General features: G+C 37.2%; 1 protein-coding gene across 17 annotated transcripts in view; it reads left to right on the top strand.

The window, feature by feature from the left end:
* Positions 1 to 16,730, top strand: part of Trpm3 (transient receptor potential cation channel subfamily M member 3) — a 522,169-nt gene that overhangs the window by 260,265 nt on the left and 245,174 nt on the right. For all 17 annotated transcript variants that reach the window (XM_047523941.1, XM_047523940.1, XM_047523938.1 and 14 more), the window contains exon 5: positions 18 to 142. In XM_047523941.1, coding sequence (XP_047379897.1) covers positions 18 to 142 — 125 coding nt within the window. The remainder of the gene's footprint in view (positions 1 to 17; positions 143 to 16,730) is intronic.

Here is a 16,730-nt window from a genome sequence, read left to right as displayed (position 1 = left end):
TCCTTCTGTGCCCCCAGGTGTCATTCGGCACGTCGGAGATGCCTTGAAGGACCATGCATCTAAATCTCGAGGGAAAATATGTACCATAGGTATCGCCCCATGGGGAATTGTGGAAAACCAAGAGGACCTGATTGGAAGAGATGTAAGTACTAGGGGCTGCTCCTTTACTCTTGTGCTAGCTCCTCTGGGAGAAGTCATGTACAGTTAATATTCATAATGTGTTAACACTATTTGATATAGTTTATTGGGTGACTATTGTTTTCCAAAAAATCTGTGTAAACCCTGTGTCATTTATTCTAATCAAGAAAAGTAATATCAGTCACCCCATCTCTGCTTGAACAAAGTAGTGGTCTTTCTTTTCCATCAAATTCTGCAAGCGCTCGTGGTATGGTTATATTAAAACTCCCTTATAGCATGTAACACCTGGCAACATGAACTCACTGACTCGTGAAATAGGGTCTCTTCTCACCCCAGGGCTCCAACGTCTATTATTTGAGTGCCTCTTGCCCAGCTCAAGATTGCTGCAGACATAGTCTTTCCGTTGGAGCCTGTGTCTTCCTTGGTCAGCCTTTTCTTTTGTGCTAAATGCTTGGTTAAATTGTGGGTACAATTGAATTCTTTATTTTGCATCAAGTTCAAACCCCCTTGCCCAAGTTCAACATTCCTAGCCTCTATTTCCAGTTCTGAAGTCCAAGGCCACATATTGACCAATTGGTCAACAATTTTGTCCAGAAACCCAGAGCATTTGGTCCTATTTTTTATGAGTTATCATCTTAGTTCTGATCCTTCTAGGGATCTCATTTTTTAAAAAAAGTAATATTAACAGTCTCCCTTATAGTATTTTTCTCTCCCATCAACCATGAGAATTTTTTCCTCTATAACACTTAAACAGATCACCATACTTTATGTGCTTATTTTTCCTCCAATAATTGTAGCAATTTATCATTGTTCTCTATGAAATCAATATAGTCATTCCTTTCCAATTAAGACCTGCCAAGAGTATTTAAAATATGCTAAGAAGTTTTATCCACATATGTTGAAGTCTGTCTGTGCCCAAAAGGAAAAAAATGAGAGAAACTAAGAAGAAACTCTTCTTAAACTGTTTTTTGGTTTTGTTTTTTTGATTAAACATAAGCAGTAATTAAATTCTTTAAGTGTAAAAATCCTAATTTATCCAGAAGACAATACTGTTTTATGGTATACATACCTTATTCTCTATTATGTAGACAAAACTGATTAGAGAAGTGTTATTGATTTTTTTCAGAGTATCTGGAATTAGTCCTTCATGGAATATAGTTGGGCTAATACTGACCTTAGATTTCAAGTTGACTTTTAAGTGAATGTCAACTTATGAACCAAAACAAATAAATTTCCTGAAAAATTCAAACATGCTAAAATGGCCTCACACCAAACACATTTACTACTGCATTTTAATGGCATGTAAACTGGTTAAAGATATTATGACTCAGAAGTCATTTTGAAATATTCATAGCTTCAGGATCTCTATTGTAAGCTGGAATAATTTTTCAGTGAGTAGGGGCTCATTTAGAACTCTTATTTCTATACCGGAGACGCAGTAACAGTGATAACCCTAGTTGCCTAAGCATTTTTGTGTTTGTTGATCTTATAAATCTCAAATGGTTATTAGGGTAAGATAGTACTTCTATCACATGCACTTGCCTTGCACATTGAAAGAATCCTTCTTGATACTTTTTCTCCCATTTCACCTCCTTCTCATGGTCCTTTTTTAAATTCCCATTGTCATTGAATGATAGTAGAAACTAATACATACCAATGGGGTTAGAGATGTTTAAGTGTGCTAATGAAAAATGGTCTTGATCCTAGAACCAAGAGCAAAAACTCAAATATTCAATAAAATGTATGCATTCATCATCCCTGCTCCCAGGGCGCTACTAAAAGCAATCCATTGCTCATGAAGAAATAGGTGAGCTGGCAGAGACCAAAGTGAAAAGGAAATGATAGGGCTGAATAGAGGTATCCAGCATTCACCAGCTATTCCACAGAGAACCAAAGTAACAAGTATATAGCTGCGTTATGAGGTGAATTACATGGGAGAACCCTGGAAATCAGAGAGACTGGAACCTTGTGAGATTGAAACCTGGAGTAAGAGAAATAAAATGCCCTAGTATCTGTTATCTCCTCTCCATAGCCAAGCAAGAGGGAATCTCCACTTTGCAGAGATAAGGGCAAGAGACCCAAAAAACCATCAGTAATGCTATTGGCAATCCTCACAGGCTTGCAATCCACTTAGGTAAGTAACCTGAAATCTGATCAGTAGCATTGCTTTGGATAAAGATCTCACATCATCTCCGACTGAATACCCAAGGTGCTCTAGCCACAAACTGTGTTGAGAAGCAAGCTATTGCCTGAGTCTGAGATGTGCTAGAGGTCAAACTGCTGCCAGGTGTTCCACCTCACCAGCTGATAGGTACTTGTCTTTAAAACTCAAGTTATCCCAGCAAAGTGACTGACCTAAGCCTAGTAGGTGCTGTATGGAGATGGGTGTTGTGACACAGAAGGGAATGGAGGGTGACGGCATTGAGAACCAGAAGCTTGGGTCACTTTCCCTGAGACCAAGAGCATATAACTGTGTGTGGACTCGATGCCTTCATAGTTCCTGCTGCCCCTGCACCAGACCCAGATGTCTGTCCTTGACAGGACTGGGGAAAACATCATGGTTCCACAGCTACTACTGGGTGCCAACAGCCAAGAAGGGTCAAGAGAATCTTTGGCACCACCCCCACACATGCACTGCCACCAGCTGAGAGGCACACCACAGTTTCATTGCCACCACACCTTGTTTGATTACACGCTGCCAGCTGGACTGGGTATGAACACTAATGTTGCAGTTTGTACCACTGTCTCTCCCCATATGTCATGGAATTGACTCAGGTCCCTCAGGACTGCTGGTGCTACCAGTGCCAGAGGCCCTTGACAGCAGCTGAGCTAGCATCAGCTGTGTGTGAGGATATCCCCATCACCAGATAGGGACCAACACTCCCACTGTAGGAGTAGTCCCAGTACAACACACTGGCTGCACCATGCCTGCAAGCGTGTCCCATTCTTATGTGAACAACAGAAACAAGGGGTCTCTCTTACTTCATCACAGAATGTAATACCAAAGTCATTAATCACAGCCAAAGAAACTAGAGAGAGACTGCACTACAGGAAATAAGGTCAGCATTGCATATCAAACTGACAGACACCCCAAAGACACATCTTCAGGAGAAAGCTTATTACTAAGATGGACACCTCATCAAAATGGTAGAGATACCCGATTCAAAAGATCTCAGAAAAGTTGATATATTTAAAAAGACTGATAAAGAATTTAAAAGAATGAGTATTTTAAAAGCTCAGTGAGATCTAAAAGACTACAGGTAAATAGTTCAATCAAATTAGGAAGAAAATGCAGGATATGAATGAGAAATTGAGTAGAGATTTAGAAGAACCACCAAACAAATCTTGGAAATGAAAAACTCAATAAGTATGTATGTGTGTATACACACAGCTGAAAGCCTGAACAACAGACTAAATGAAGCAGAAGAAGGAATATCTGAACTTGAAGACAGATCTTTTTACTTTTGAACATCAAAAAGTCACTATAGAAATAGGGAAATTTAAAAGTCGAAAATGGAAGCACAGAATACAAGAAATTATGCCATGCAGCAAATATAGTGCCAAGAAGAAAATTTATAGCAATAAATACCACTTCATAGAAACAAAGATTTCAAATAACCTAACAGTGCATCTCAAGCACTTAGAAAAGCAAAAACACACCAAACCCAAAAATAGAAGAAAAAATATGACAAATCAGAGCAGGGATAAGTAAAATACACACACACACACATACACACACACACAAAATAAATAAATAAGAGATCAATGAAGCAGACTGTTGACTTTTTTAAAACAAAGTTTACAAACCTTTAGTTAGATGATCCAAGAAAGAGAGAGAAGACCCAAGTAAAACTAAAGTTGAAAGTGGAGAGAAACATTATAACTGATACATCAGAAATACAAAGGATCATAACCAAAATTGAACCATGAAGACAAAAAAAAAAATGGAATAAACCAATAATAAGTAATGAGATTCAAGCAGAAATATAAAGTCTTCCGAAATAAAGTCCAGATCAGATGGTTTCACTGTTGGATTTTACCAAACTTTTTTTTTTTTTTTTTTTTTTTTGAAAAAGGAAAAAGAAAAAAGATTTATTGCTTTGCTAGCAAAGAAGAAGCACAGGGGATTCCCATCTCAGAGGCTGTGGTTCTGTCCATCAAAAGGAATAGATGGCTTTTAAAGAGCTGACTCAAAGGCTACATTCTATGTGTTCTCTGTCTGGAGCTGTAATTCACTTGTTAATTTGGGAGACAGTCATTTCTGAGATCTTCTGGTGCCATCCCCAGAGTCTGAATTAGTTCATTCCTGTGGTGGGTGTGTACTCAGGGACAGATGACTCTGCCTAGGATGGGGAAGAAAGGTAATCCTGTTTTCCCTGAGATTAGGGAGGGGGAGAGAATATGGAGCAGGGAGAGAAGAAGAGAAAGAAACATGTCCTTTTAAAAATAAGTCGCAGTGGCAGAGCAGCAAGGGCTCTATTCAAAACATCAAGTGGACCACCGTTACATTTCCCCACTGTCAATTTCTACATTCCATTCTATAGAAAAATGGGTGACGGCAACTCCCTACTGAAAGAGGGCAAAGTTGGTGGATGTAACTCAAAGGCCTTGTTTCTATCAGGTAGGGCATGGACAGTTAAGGGTGTTCTGCATCAGGGCAGTCCAGAGGTATAGAGTGGCTGGTGACTGGACAAGGCATACACAGCGCAGGGATCATGCAGACGGCCAAGGGTGTCACAACTTATACTGAGTTCAGTTTCCTTTTCCTTAGAGCAGACCATGATTCAGAGAGTTCTGGATTTTACCAAATTTTTAAAGAACTAATGCCAGAAGTTCTTAATTAAAAAGGATGGAACCCTTTCAAACTTATTTTATGAAGCCAACATTAACCTGTAAACAAAAACAGACAAGGACACAAGAAAATTATAGACCTGATGAACACAGATGTAAAAATTCTCAACAAAATACTAGTAAATCTATCCAACAGCTCATCAAAAAGATCATTTGCCAAAATCAAGTTGGCTTCATTCTAGGGATATAAGGATAGTTTGACATATACAAATCAATAAACATATCACAACAACAGAATAAAGGATTAAAAAATCACATGATCACAATAACAGATGCAGAAAAAGCATTTGATAAAACACTTTTTTGATTTTATGATAACATGTATAATCCATCATGATAAAGTCTTTGAAAAACTAGAAAGATAGTTTCTCAATAAAGGTTATATATGATAAACCCAAAACCAATATCATAGTAAATGGGAAAAACTGAAAGTATTCTCTCTAAAATTAAGAAGCAAAGGTGCCTACCTTTGCCACTCTTATTCAATATAGTGCTAGAAGTTTTAGCCAGAACAATAAGGCAAGATAAAGAAAAGGCATAAAAATCGGAAGGAAAGAAATCAAACTACCCTTATTTGGAGATGATGATTCTACGTCTAGAAAAATCAGTAAATTAATTATTGGTGTATAGAAAAGCTACTAAGACAGAAATCCCATTCACAATAGCCCTGTGAATAATCTTAATCGTGGAAGTGAAATATTCTATAATGAAAATTACAAAACTCTGGTGAAATAAATTGAAGTCACACGTAAAAATGGAAAGACCACCCCTGTTCAAGATTGGAAGAGCTAACATCGTAAAACTGTCCGGACTGCCCCAAAGCAATCTAAATTCAATGCAATCCCCATCAAAACACTAGTGGCATTCTTCACAGAACTAGAAAAAAAAATTCCTCAAAAGATCTCTACTAGCCAAAGTAATCTTGAGCAAAAAGAGCATAACTAGAGACATCACAATTCCTGATTTCAAAACACTACACAGTACCATAGAAGCAACAACAGCATGGTATTTGGCATAAAAACAGACATATAGACCAATGGAAAAGAAGAGATCCCAGGAATAAACTCACACGTCTATAATCAACTGATTGACAGAGTTGCCAAAAACATACGTTGGATGAAGGACAGCTTCTTCAATAGTGCTGGGGAAAATGCATATCCACAAGCAGAAAGCTGGAGCTTCACTCCTGTATCTCAAACTTAAAAAACAAAACAACAACTCAAGATGGATCAAAACCTAAAGGTACGACCAGAACTCTGAAACTACTAGAAGAAAAGAGAGAAACACTTCAAGGCATTGGTACAATGGGACAGGCAGTGATTTTCTACATAGCAAACAAAAGCAAAAAGTGACAAATGGGATTATATCAAACTAAAAATCTTCTGCACAACAAAGGAAGCAATCAAGAGAATGAAGAAGTAACCTACAGAATGGGAGAAAATCCTTTCCAACTATTATCTGACAGAGTTAATATCCAGAATATATAAGAAATACGAAAAACCTTACAAATGGCCAAAATATATGAAAAATGCTCAATATTATTAGCCATCAAGAAATTCAAATCAAAACTACAATGACATACCACCTCATCTTAGTTGGAATGGCTATTCTTTTTTTTAAAGGAAAATGACTGTAAGGATACAGAGAAAATGAATGTTGATGAAAATGTAAATTAACCCAGAGACTCTGTAGAATGGTATGGCAACTCCCCCCAAAACTAAAAGTAGATCTACCATATCATTCAGCTATTACACTTTTAGGTATATGTTGAAAGAAAATGAAGTCAGCATGCCAAAGAGATACCTGTATTCCCATGTTTATTATAGCACTATTCACAATACCTAACAAATGGAATTAGTCCAGGGGCCCATCAACAGATGACTAAAGAAAATGTGTATGTATACACTATAGTACAATTCAGACATAAAGAATGGAATCCTGTCATTTGTAGCAAAATCCCTCAGACTGGAGGACATTATGTTAAATGAAATAAGCTAGACACAGGAAGCAAAGTACCACATGTCCTCTGTCATATGTGGAAGCAAAAATTGTTGACCTGAAGGTAGAATAGTGATTACTATAGATTGGGAAGGAGTGGGTGGAAAAAGAGAGGTCTGATTTGATCAGTGCACAGTATATGCATGTACAGAACTGAATCCCATTAAGATATGCAATTAATATCTGCCAACTGAATGGAGTTTTTAAAGAATCAAAAATGGCAGGTTATAGACTGACAGAAAAAAAAACACCATTGTGTTCTAGTTTTCAGTAAATCTATTACTAAAATGTATTGAAATTTGATGTACTATGGTACTTTTATTCCCCTAAAACTGGCAAACTGGACTATGCCATGGGATTTCTTAGGCTCTAATATGATAACTGTTTTTTGAGTTCCAAATTATTTGAAGTACTATTCTTGGTGCATATTTATGATTTTAAGGTTGAATTTTTGTAGGTGTTCACTATTCTAAGGTGATGGTTATAAGTAATGCAATTCAAGGTTACCAGAACAAGAGGTATTTGGGTAAAATATAGGTGGTCACTGCTAAAAATCCTCTAGAATTCATCAAATTAGCTATGTTGTCTGGTAAACTCCTTGAATCATAACATTTTCACGGGTAGTAAATCTAGTACCTTTTAGCCTTTTTCTTCCATTTTATGTAATCAAACTTACATCAGAAAATAAACCTTTTAGCATCATAAACCAGGTAGCAGTAAAAATAAATGTTACTTTACCACTTCAGAATTCTATCAAAATGTAATCATTTGAGAAAATAGTTGCATTCTGGACAAGTGTATATATTCTGAGTAATGTTGGAATATTACAAAATAAATATCAAGGAAATATAGGGAACTTGAAATAAATTCCTTCAGAATCGTAGTATCAGGGCACTTCATGTTTTAAAGAAAATTAACTCAACCTTGGAACTTCTAGATATACCTTCCTTTGAGTCTCATCTCCTAGCTAGACTTCAAGTTTCTTAGGGGCAGGATTCTCAGAATCCAATGTAGAGCCTTGAACTTGGTAGATACTCAATAAATATAATGAAGATGGATTGGGCATGATGAAATTTAGGCTTCAGAAAAAGCAAATGAAAAAATAATAACTATCACAATAGCTCTTGTGTTCAAGCTAAATCAGTTTATAGTGGGGACATTTTTAATCCAAGAATCTATATATTTTCTTGTATAGCGATTCAAAGTAGGAGGTGGATGGAGTATACCTCTCTGTAAACCCATTAAAATATGCATGGTTTACCAACTGAGCCTTACTGTTTACATCTGAAATATCTTCCATTCTGTTTATCAGATTCTTTTTTAATATGTCAGAACAACTGACTTTGGTGAGGAATATGGCTATAAACACTGATTTAGTTTGAACACGTCCCCCAAAGTTCATGTGTTGAAAACTTGATCCCTACTGCAACAGTGCTGTGAAGTGGACCTGGAAGAGGTGATTAGCTTCTAAGGGTGCTGCCCTTGTCAACAGCCAAATATCTCAAGAGTGGGATCATTATAAAGGATGAGTCTGGTTCATACTGCCACCCTCTCCTTGTCCTTCTGCCATGGGATGATGCAATAAGCAGGCCCTCAGCATATGAGCTTCCTGGATTTGATCTTGGATACCCCTGCCTCCAGAACTGTGAACCAAATAGATTTCTATTCATTATAAATTACCCAACCTATGCCTTTCTGTTATGGCAGCACAAAATGAACTAAGATACTGAGATGATAATTTTTTGTCCTATCACTTATATAGGAAACTGTAAACTGTTTTAAGTTCTCGAGGTCAACTGCCCTTCTATGATTTCTCCATATAATCACTATTGTCCCTTCCCTGTATTGAAACCCATAATCCTACAGTTCCACCAAAATTTAGCTCAATGCTTGCTTCTCCCAAGGCTTCTTCCCTAACTTCACTCCTAATGTCATATCCCTGATTCTAATTCTCCCACAACTGTCTTTTTCCTAAGCTTTCTTAGCCCGCTTGGGCAGGTACACAAAAATATCATAGAGTAGATGCCTAATAAACAATAGAAATTTATTTCTCACAGTTCTGGAAGCTCTGTGATGAATTCTGTGTCCTTATATGGTAGAAGAGTCTTAGGATCTCTTGGGTCCCTTTTTATAAGGACACCAATCCCATATTTGAGGGCTGCACCCTCCTGACCTAAATACCTCCCAGAGGCTCTACCTCCTAACCCCATCACTTTGGGGGTTAGGATTTCTGCATATGAATTTGGGGACAAACATCCAGTCATTTGCACCAATGTAATTTAAAATGTCCCAGAAATTTTTGTTTCTTACTAAACCCTAATCTAATACTTTACTTGAAAATAGTCATATCACTTAAACACTAAGATTTCATTTCTAAGTGAACTATAAAAGTATTTGCTATATTTTCATATGGCTTCTATAATTATAATGATAGTAATTATAATTTGCTGATCTCCTAATTCAGCGTGCATTGTAATAGCATGTACTAGTCATTATAAGGTATTATTATACCTTTCTTATGGTTGAGTAATCTAAACATGGATTGGAACCTAAATCCAATACTCCAAAGACCACTCTTGTAACAAAGTATGTTAAGTGAGATTTTTAAAATTCAATGATATTATATTCTTATTGTTACATGAGACATTGGCAAATATGCTTATAAATAGAACTCAACAAATAAATTCTGAATGACCAGAGTTCTTTTCTTTCTCCCTAGAGTATTTTGCCTAGATACATGATTATGAAAGTATCACGAGTATAAAGTCAAAGACCTTCCAATGAATTATAATTTTAATATAACACATTTAGATTCCTTACTTTACAAAGCTACTAGAATTGCAGCGGGTGACTGAACAGTTTCTGAAGTCATTATTATTTGTATGTCCTCAAAACCAGATTAACCAGATACATCCCACATTAACAAATTCAGATATAATCACAAGACAAAGCACATTTCATTTGAACATGAAAATGGACATTATGTTTGGCTATATTTTCTAACACATAATCATGTGGCTATTGTCTTTTCTTTCATTGCTCTTCTTTTCCTATAGAATTATTTCTGTAGGTTTTATAACCATTCACAGTTCTTATGTCTAATTGAAAAGTGCTCTAGTGATGCCATCTTTGTGTTTCAAGCCAAGAAACATCAAGGCCAATAACACAATTGATGGCTAATTTGGATGTAGTTATCAACATTTGTTACTTATTTGGGGTAAGCCAAATAGGACTTAATATAACAATCTCAAAAAACTTCATGATAATTACCTCAGCATGAGGTTTATTGAACTTTCATGACTAGGTTAGATAAGATATAGCCAGAGGATGAGAGGAAAAGGTCAGAGCTAAGGAACTGCACCCAGATCTGTGAGTTATACAGGACAGATCCAGAACTTGCTGAGCCTGGACCACACTCAGGTCTGGGCTCACTGCCAAGGTGGCAGTTATATTCACTTACATGGGCAAAACAGTTTTGGTGAAGACAATGATGTGAGTTCAGTTTTGGGCATGTTGATTTTGAAAGTTCCTTTGAGATATGTACATGAAAATGTCTGGCAGGCTAGTGAATATATGAGGCAGAAGCTTAGAAGCAAGAAATGGCTACACACTTAGATTTGGAAGGCATTGCATACGGAGGGCAATTAAAAGCATCTCAGTGGATAGGTTCAACACAGAGGAGTGAAAAAAAGAATCTATCGCTGGATCCCAATGATCTCCAAAATTCAGTAACTGAGCATAGGAAATATAGCCTACATAGAAATATGGCCAAAGAAACATCTGAGACCCAGAACCCAAACAGGCGAGGGTTATGAAAGCTGAGGAAAGAACTGGCCTCAGAAAGATGGCATGAAGGGCAATGCTAAGTACCACTGAGAAGCTGAGGAGAAGGACTTCAAAATGTCCGCCCACCTTGACATCAATAATTTGAATTATTGATCAACATTGTTTTAAAGCAGTGATGAAGGGACAAGAAAATTTCAATAGGTTGAGGAAGGAGAAGAAACAGCAGTGCTGTTTTAGAGGTTTGTCTGTAATCAGAAGATATGGGGTAGCCAAAGTCATGATTTGAGGGATATTTTCTTCAAACCAAGATGGGCTGGAGTTTGTTGGTGATAGAAAGGGACATAGGAAGAGAGAGAAAGTAATTGAGGAAATAAGCCCTAAAGGTCAGTGAAGCAATGGAGTCCTAAGCTGAGGAGGAGAGATAATCAACCTGTATGTACCATTATAACCAAAAGAAAAAAGGCAAAACTACACACGCAGAGGGTTGGTGTCAGGATGTTGAAGCATTAGCCTGTAGATTTACCATTATCACTGAAATAACAAAAACTTACTAAGTATAGCACCTTTCTAGATAAATTCATTTGATTCTCAATATGGTGAGCTCAGAAATTAGTTTTAGTATCATCATCCTTCTTATTGTACTGATGGTAAGACTAAACACCAAGAGATTAACTTGCCCAATGTTCCATGATCAGAGGAAAGGATGGCATTGGAATTTAAAACCAGGCGCCAAGATGATACCTCACTGTGACACAGTACTCTCTCTTTGTCGTGACAACTATTGTTGACTTGAATTTATAAGTGCATCGTTTTTTGAGTTTCATATCTCAGTTAATCTTTATAATAAAGATGATTCTTGACTTATTACAGGGAGATGTCCAATAGACCCATCATAAGTCAAAAATATCCTAGGTTAAAAGTGCCCTTAAGTACACCTAACCTACATAACACCATAGTGTAGACCTGACTTAAATGTGCTCAAAACACTTACTGTAGCATACAGTTGAGCAATTTTACACAGAGCCTTGATTATAATGTTTTGAATAGCTCATGTAATTTATTGAATACAGTGCACCATAGTGTATGGTATCTGTTGTTTACCTGTCTAATTATGTAGCTGACTGGAAGCTGTGGTCATGTGCCACTACTTAGCACCAGAAAGGATTATACTTCATATCACTAAACCATGAAGAGATCAAACTTTTCACCATCATAAGATTGGAAATGCTAAATTGAACTATTGTAATTTGGGGATTACAATCTGGGGATCTGTCCCTCTATGATTATTAATCACCATTTGCATATGAGATGCTGAGATAGAGTAGTAATAACCCACTAGCAAGAGTGTAGGAACAGAAGTCAAATCTTCTGCCAAATAGAGAGGGATGGTAACCAGGTTACAAATAGGCAGAGACTAGAAGATGTTATCACTCTAGTGGAACAGGAACCAGAAATGAGCAGAGCCCACAGAAAGAATGCCAGGAAGCATGAGGAATCAGGGAGAGGTAGAGGGACTATAGACCATGAAATCATATGCAATTACTAATTCAGAGTAGAAGAAGAGAATATATTTTGAAGTCTCATAGAAGGATAATACAAAATTGTATTAGTAATCTATTGATGTGTAAAATATTGCCCCGAAACTTAATGACTTAAACAATATACATTGTCTCACGGTTTCAGTAGGTGAGGAATTTGTGAATGAGTTACCTTGTTGGTTCTGACTGTGGGTCTCATTCAAAATGGTGGTTGGACTGCATCGACTGGAGATGCAGATGAGATGACTCATCCACAGGATGCTGTCGGAGTCCCTAGTCATACAGATAACTTCATAGGTCTGCCTTATTATCTTTACAACATGGTACTAACTTTCTCCAGAGTAAGTGATCTGACACAGAGCTAACAGAGAGCTGACAGAGAAAATCTTGTATGGCCTGGTTTGGGAAGTCCCACAACACCACTGCCTTATTTTATCCCTTAGAGGCAAGAGACTGACTCCAGCCTAAACTAAAGGAAGAGTTTCAGAGACTTTCTAAACACAGCTTAAAAATCACCCCCACTGGACGCTTGGGGATTGGTATAGAAAGTAACGCCTTTCAAGAGCCTCTTCCAACACTGCCAATAGCTAAATGGCTCATGGCTCCCCTCAGGACAGGCCAAAGGGAGGTGAGTCTATTCAAGTGGAAAGGATAAAATGAGGGCTGTAAAACCCTCTGCAGGATACACATTGAAGGGCACATTTTCTAAGTGTTACTGAAAGATGCAATTGATGTTCCTGTGGATTTTAGTGGGTGTCGCACAGCTAAATTATCTGGGCGCTCTTTGGAAATGGGTCCCTTGGTTTGCTGGTTCCTTGTGTGGACTGCTGAGTTGAAAGACAGACTCTCAGTTTCAGTATGACCTGCTTTATGCCTAAACTTACAGTTCCTCTGCCTGAATAGGAAATAACGGTGTCCCACTGGCTTAGGCTTTTGTGATGATGGAGACATACAGAGCCTTTCTTTTTTCCATTTCATTCTCTCAGTCCCCATGTTTATCTCTGACATAGAGGGTGCTTCTCACTTCTCAGCATGTCCCCTCTTCCCTAGCAGAAATGGATGCCTAATGCTAACTAAGACAATCTCAAAACTTTTGTTTTTCTTTTACCGAAGCACAACCCCATTTTGCTGCCTGCTGGTGCCTCTCCTGACCTCTGTATATATACAGTTCTAGATTACTACACTGGAAATAATCTGATCAACTGTCAGAAAGATTCCATGGCCCAGCTGAATCACTAACAAAAAATATCCAACAGCAAAACCAACCATAATGTCCCCTATAAATTTAAAACCAGATTGGGTTCTCTATCTGCCCCATTAATACACCTGGCTTATAGAGGAACTTAGGATCTATATGGGGTTAATAAGGAAAATTTGGCCAAAATACCTCACTTCTGAGTCCCCATTTCCATCTACAAAATAAACATCAAATGGATTGTTCCATAATGCCTACTATGCAAAAAAAAAAGTCAATAAATGTTCATTTTCTTCTGGTTTAAGTTAAAATCATGGTGCTTATTAAGAGGGAAAAGAAGACTCCTCAAGCTGTACATTCCCCATCCTTCTGCTTGGCCTGTGGCACATTGATACAGAACTCATCAGGTAATGGGTGTGGGATTGTAAAAGCCTGCAACTGACGGCACAAAAACCTAATTAAGCCAATTCAGTTGTATTTGGGAAAAGGAATCTCAGCTGACCAAACTATCATCGCATCAAGGAAAGTGCCTCAAAAAGGAAGACACCTCAGGACATTAGAGAACAGCTTTGCTTCTGTAGCCAACACACATGGAAGGTTATCATTTTGCACTAACTTAGAAAAGAGCAAGTACACTTTAACATAGGCTGTTCAGATTCAATTGTAGAGGTACAAAGCTATCAGTAACTGCCATCAAGTCTTCTGCTTCACAGATGAAAAAAATAATTTCCCCTAAAGTTTCTTTGAATGAATATATTCTGAACACTTACTGGAAGATATTACTTAGACACATGATTATATATCTCAAAGAAATTATAATGAGCAAATGAATGAACTCAGAGCCCTGCCCAAGATCTTAAGTTAGTACCCAGAGGAACAAGAACCCCCTCATATTCTGACTTCTTGATAAATATTCTTGGGTAAGACCAAAATATTCCTGCAAACAAATAGGAAAACTCTAGTAGGTACATTAGACCAGCTTCTGAATGACTGATTTACATCCATCCAGGGAACACAAATGCAGCCCTCTAGGGTTAGCACATGAAGGATGTTCAGTTTTTCAACAGCATCTAAATCATTCTCTTCCTGGCAATGATGGGGTCCTTACCAATGCCTTATATGAAAGAGTTTTTACCTCCATTTAATCCCTTGTACAGCCCCCACTTCACAGGTCCTCTTTGTTTCAGAGGTAAGATAAATTCAAAGGCCTTTGAGCCAGAATTATTCCAATCATCCAGTACCATCCTTAATAGTATATGAGGGATTAGTGAGTGAAGAATTTTTTTGTTGTTCTTAAGGGACAAGAACGAATGGAAAAATGCTATTACATAGCAGTTTTCTAGCCCATGATGTTCCAAGAAAATTAAGGATCTAAAATCCATTTCTCCATAGATTACTATGTACGGATACTAGTGTTTCTAAGCATAGCTCATGTTATATTCATCATTCATGCCACTCACCTGGTTTGAAGGACTTTCAGGTACCATTTCACCTTGCCCAGCTCCAGTTCATTATCTGAACTATGAAATACAGAAAATTATTTGAATAGCTATCTTCGCAATTCTTCCAAGGTTGAACTATAACCTGGACCATCCTATGTTCTTGGGAAAAAGATGATCCATGACTTGCCATAGATGTTATAGAGCATTAGGACTTAATCTTCTCATAAAGTCCTGACTGAGAAATATACTATAGTAATCCAGTATACCTACAAGTTATGAACACGTCACAATCGTTCTCAACTACTTCCAAAAAAGCTCTTCTCTATGAACTTTTAACAATGAAAGTGGTTGCATGACCTCCAATATTTTGTCAGAGGGAAAAGTTCATTTGTACTCATCTTATTAAAAAGACACTATTTTTTTTTTCTATTTGGAAAACACAAGATGATCAGCAACTCTTTTGTTGATGCAATTCAAACACAATAGGCTACTGGCATATTTTGCAGGCAAGTGAGACCAAAATGCATTTCTCTGAAGTACTTGAGAAGTCATTTCAAACTTTTAAGTTAGTCAACAAATAGTTGGAGAATATGACAAAAAAATACTGCATATTTTGCCATCAGATGGTTGATTTTTTTTCTTTACTTACATTAGGTTAAATGTCTTGGGTAAAACAAAAGTCAATGATTTGTCTCACATTTCATTTTGATCACTGGTTTACAATTGGAAACTGGGCTTATAGTTGGCAAGATAGAGCAGAGCTGGAAAAGGAAGTAACATTTATAGAATGCCTGCTAGGAGCCAGGCACTTTGCACATATAATCTCAACTAATCCCCATGAGGTAAGTGGTTTTATCATTTCCTTTTTACAGTTTAAAAAAGTGCGACTCCGATTCTCACAGTAGCTTTCAGAACTGGGATTCAAGTAAGTTCCATGATTCATGTGTTCAAGATTGTTCCAGGACTCAGGATACCTTCCTCCAGTAAGATCTGAAAGTAAATTAGGACATTTTGCTTATTTTTCAGATTTATATCCCCTTTTTATTCAGCAAACCCTCTGCCAAAATAGCCACCTTACACTTGCCTTCACACCAAATGAAAAGGAGATCAGTACAATGAAGAAATTAAAATTCGTGAATACCCTGTAAATTTGACCTTCTTACTATGACTGATTCAGATGTTCAATATTTCCAAAGAGATGTTGTGCTATGTTTCACAATAAAACAGGGTCAAAGTTGGAAGACCAAACCACCAATGTCTTTAGAATTCAATTATGGAGGAAAAAAATATATGCACAGATGGTTTGATTACCTTCTCTTATTCTCAGGTTGTGGTGAATGCATCAGTTTGGTACAGAATCATTTCCATACTTTCATTCAATTTAAAATTTCATTTTCTCCAATGGTCTTCAAGTTGATTCCCAGGAATTAGAAACTGTGCATCTCAAACAGCACAAATGTCTGGGGTTCACAATCACACACGTTGTTAACCTCTGGAACATCCACTGTCCCTGCTTCTCACAGAACTGTTTTGGATCTTCCCTGTCTTTCACATGGAGTCTTCAGGAACTGCTGTTAGAAAAGAAAGAACAGTAACAAAAGCATTTTCTTTTGTCCAAAAGCACAATGCAGAGGCACTTTAAGAATAGGAGAAAGAATTTCTGCTAAACTCCTTTCCACAACAAAGCATTGATATTTATTTTAACTTGCACTTTACTGTAGAATGAATGTTTTATAATCAAAGCTGAGTAACAAAATGGAAATTTCAACCACAAGTGACCTA

This window comes from Sciurus carolinensis, chromosome 14, assembly GCF_902686445.1.
Source record: "Sciurus carolinensis chromosome 14, mSciCar1.2, whole genome shotgun sequence".
Taxonomy (NCBI): domain Eukaryota; kingdom Metazoa; phylum Chordata; class Mammalia; order Rodentia; family Sciuridae; genus Sciurus; species Sciurus carolinensis.
The sequence above is the reverse complement of the archived record's forward strand: the minus strand, read 5'-3'. Positions and strand labels throughout refer to the sequence as shown.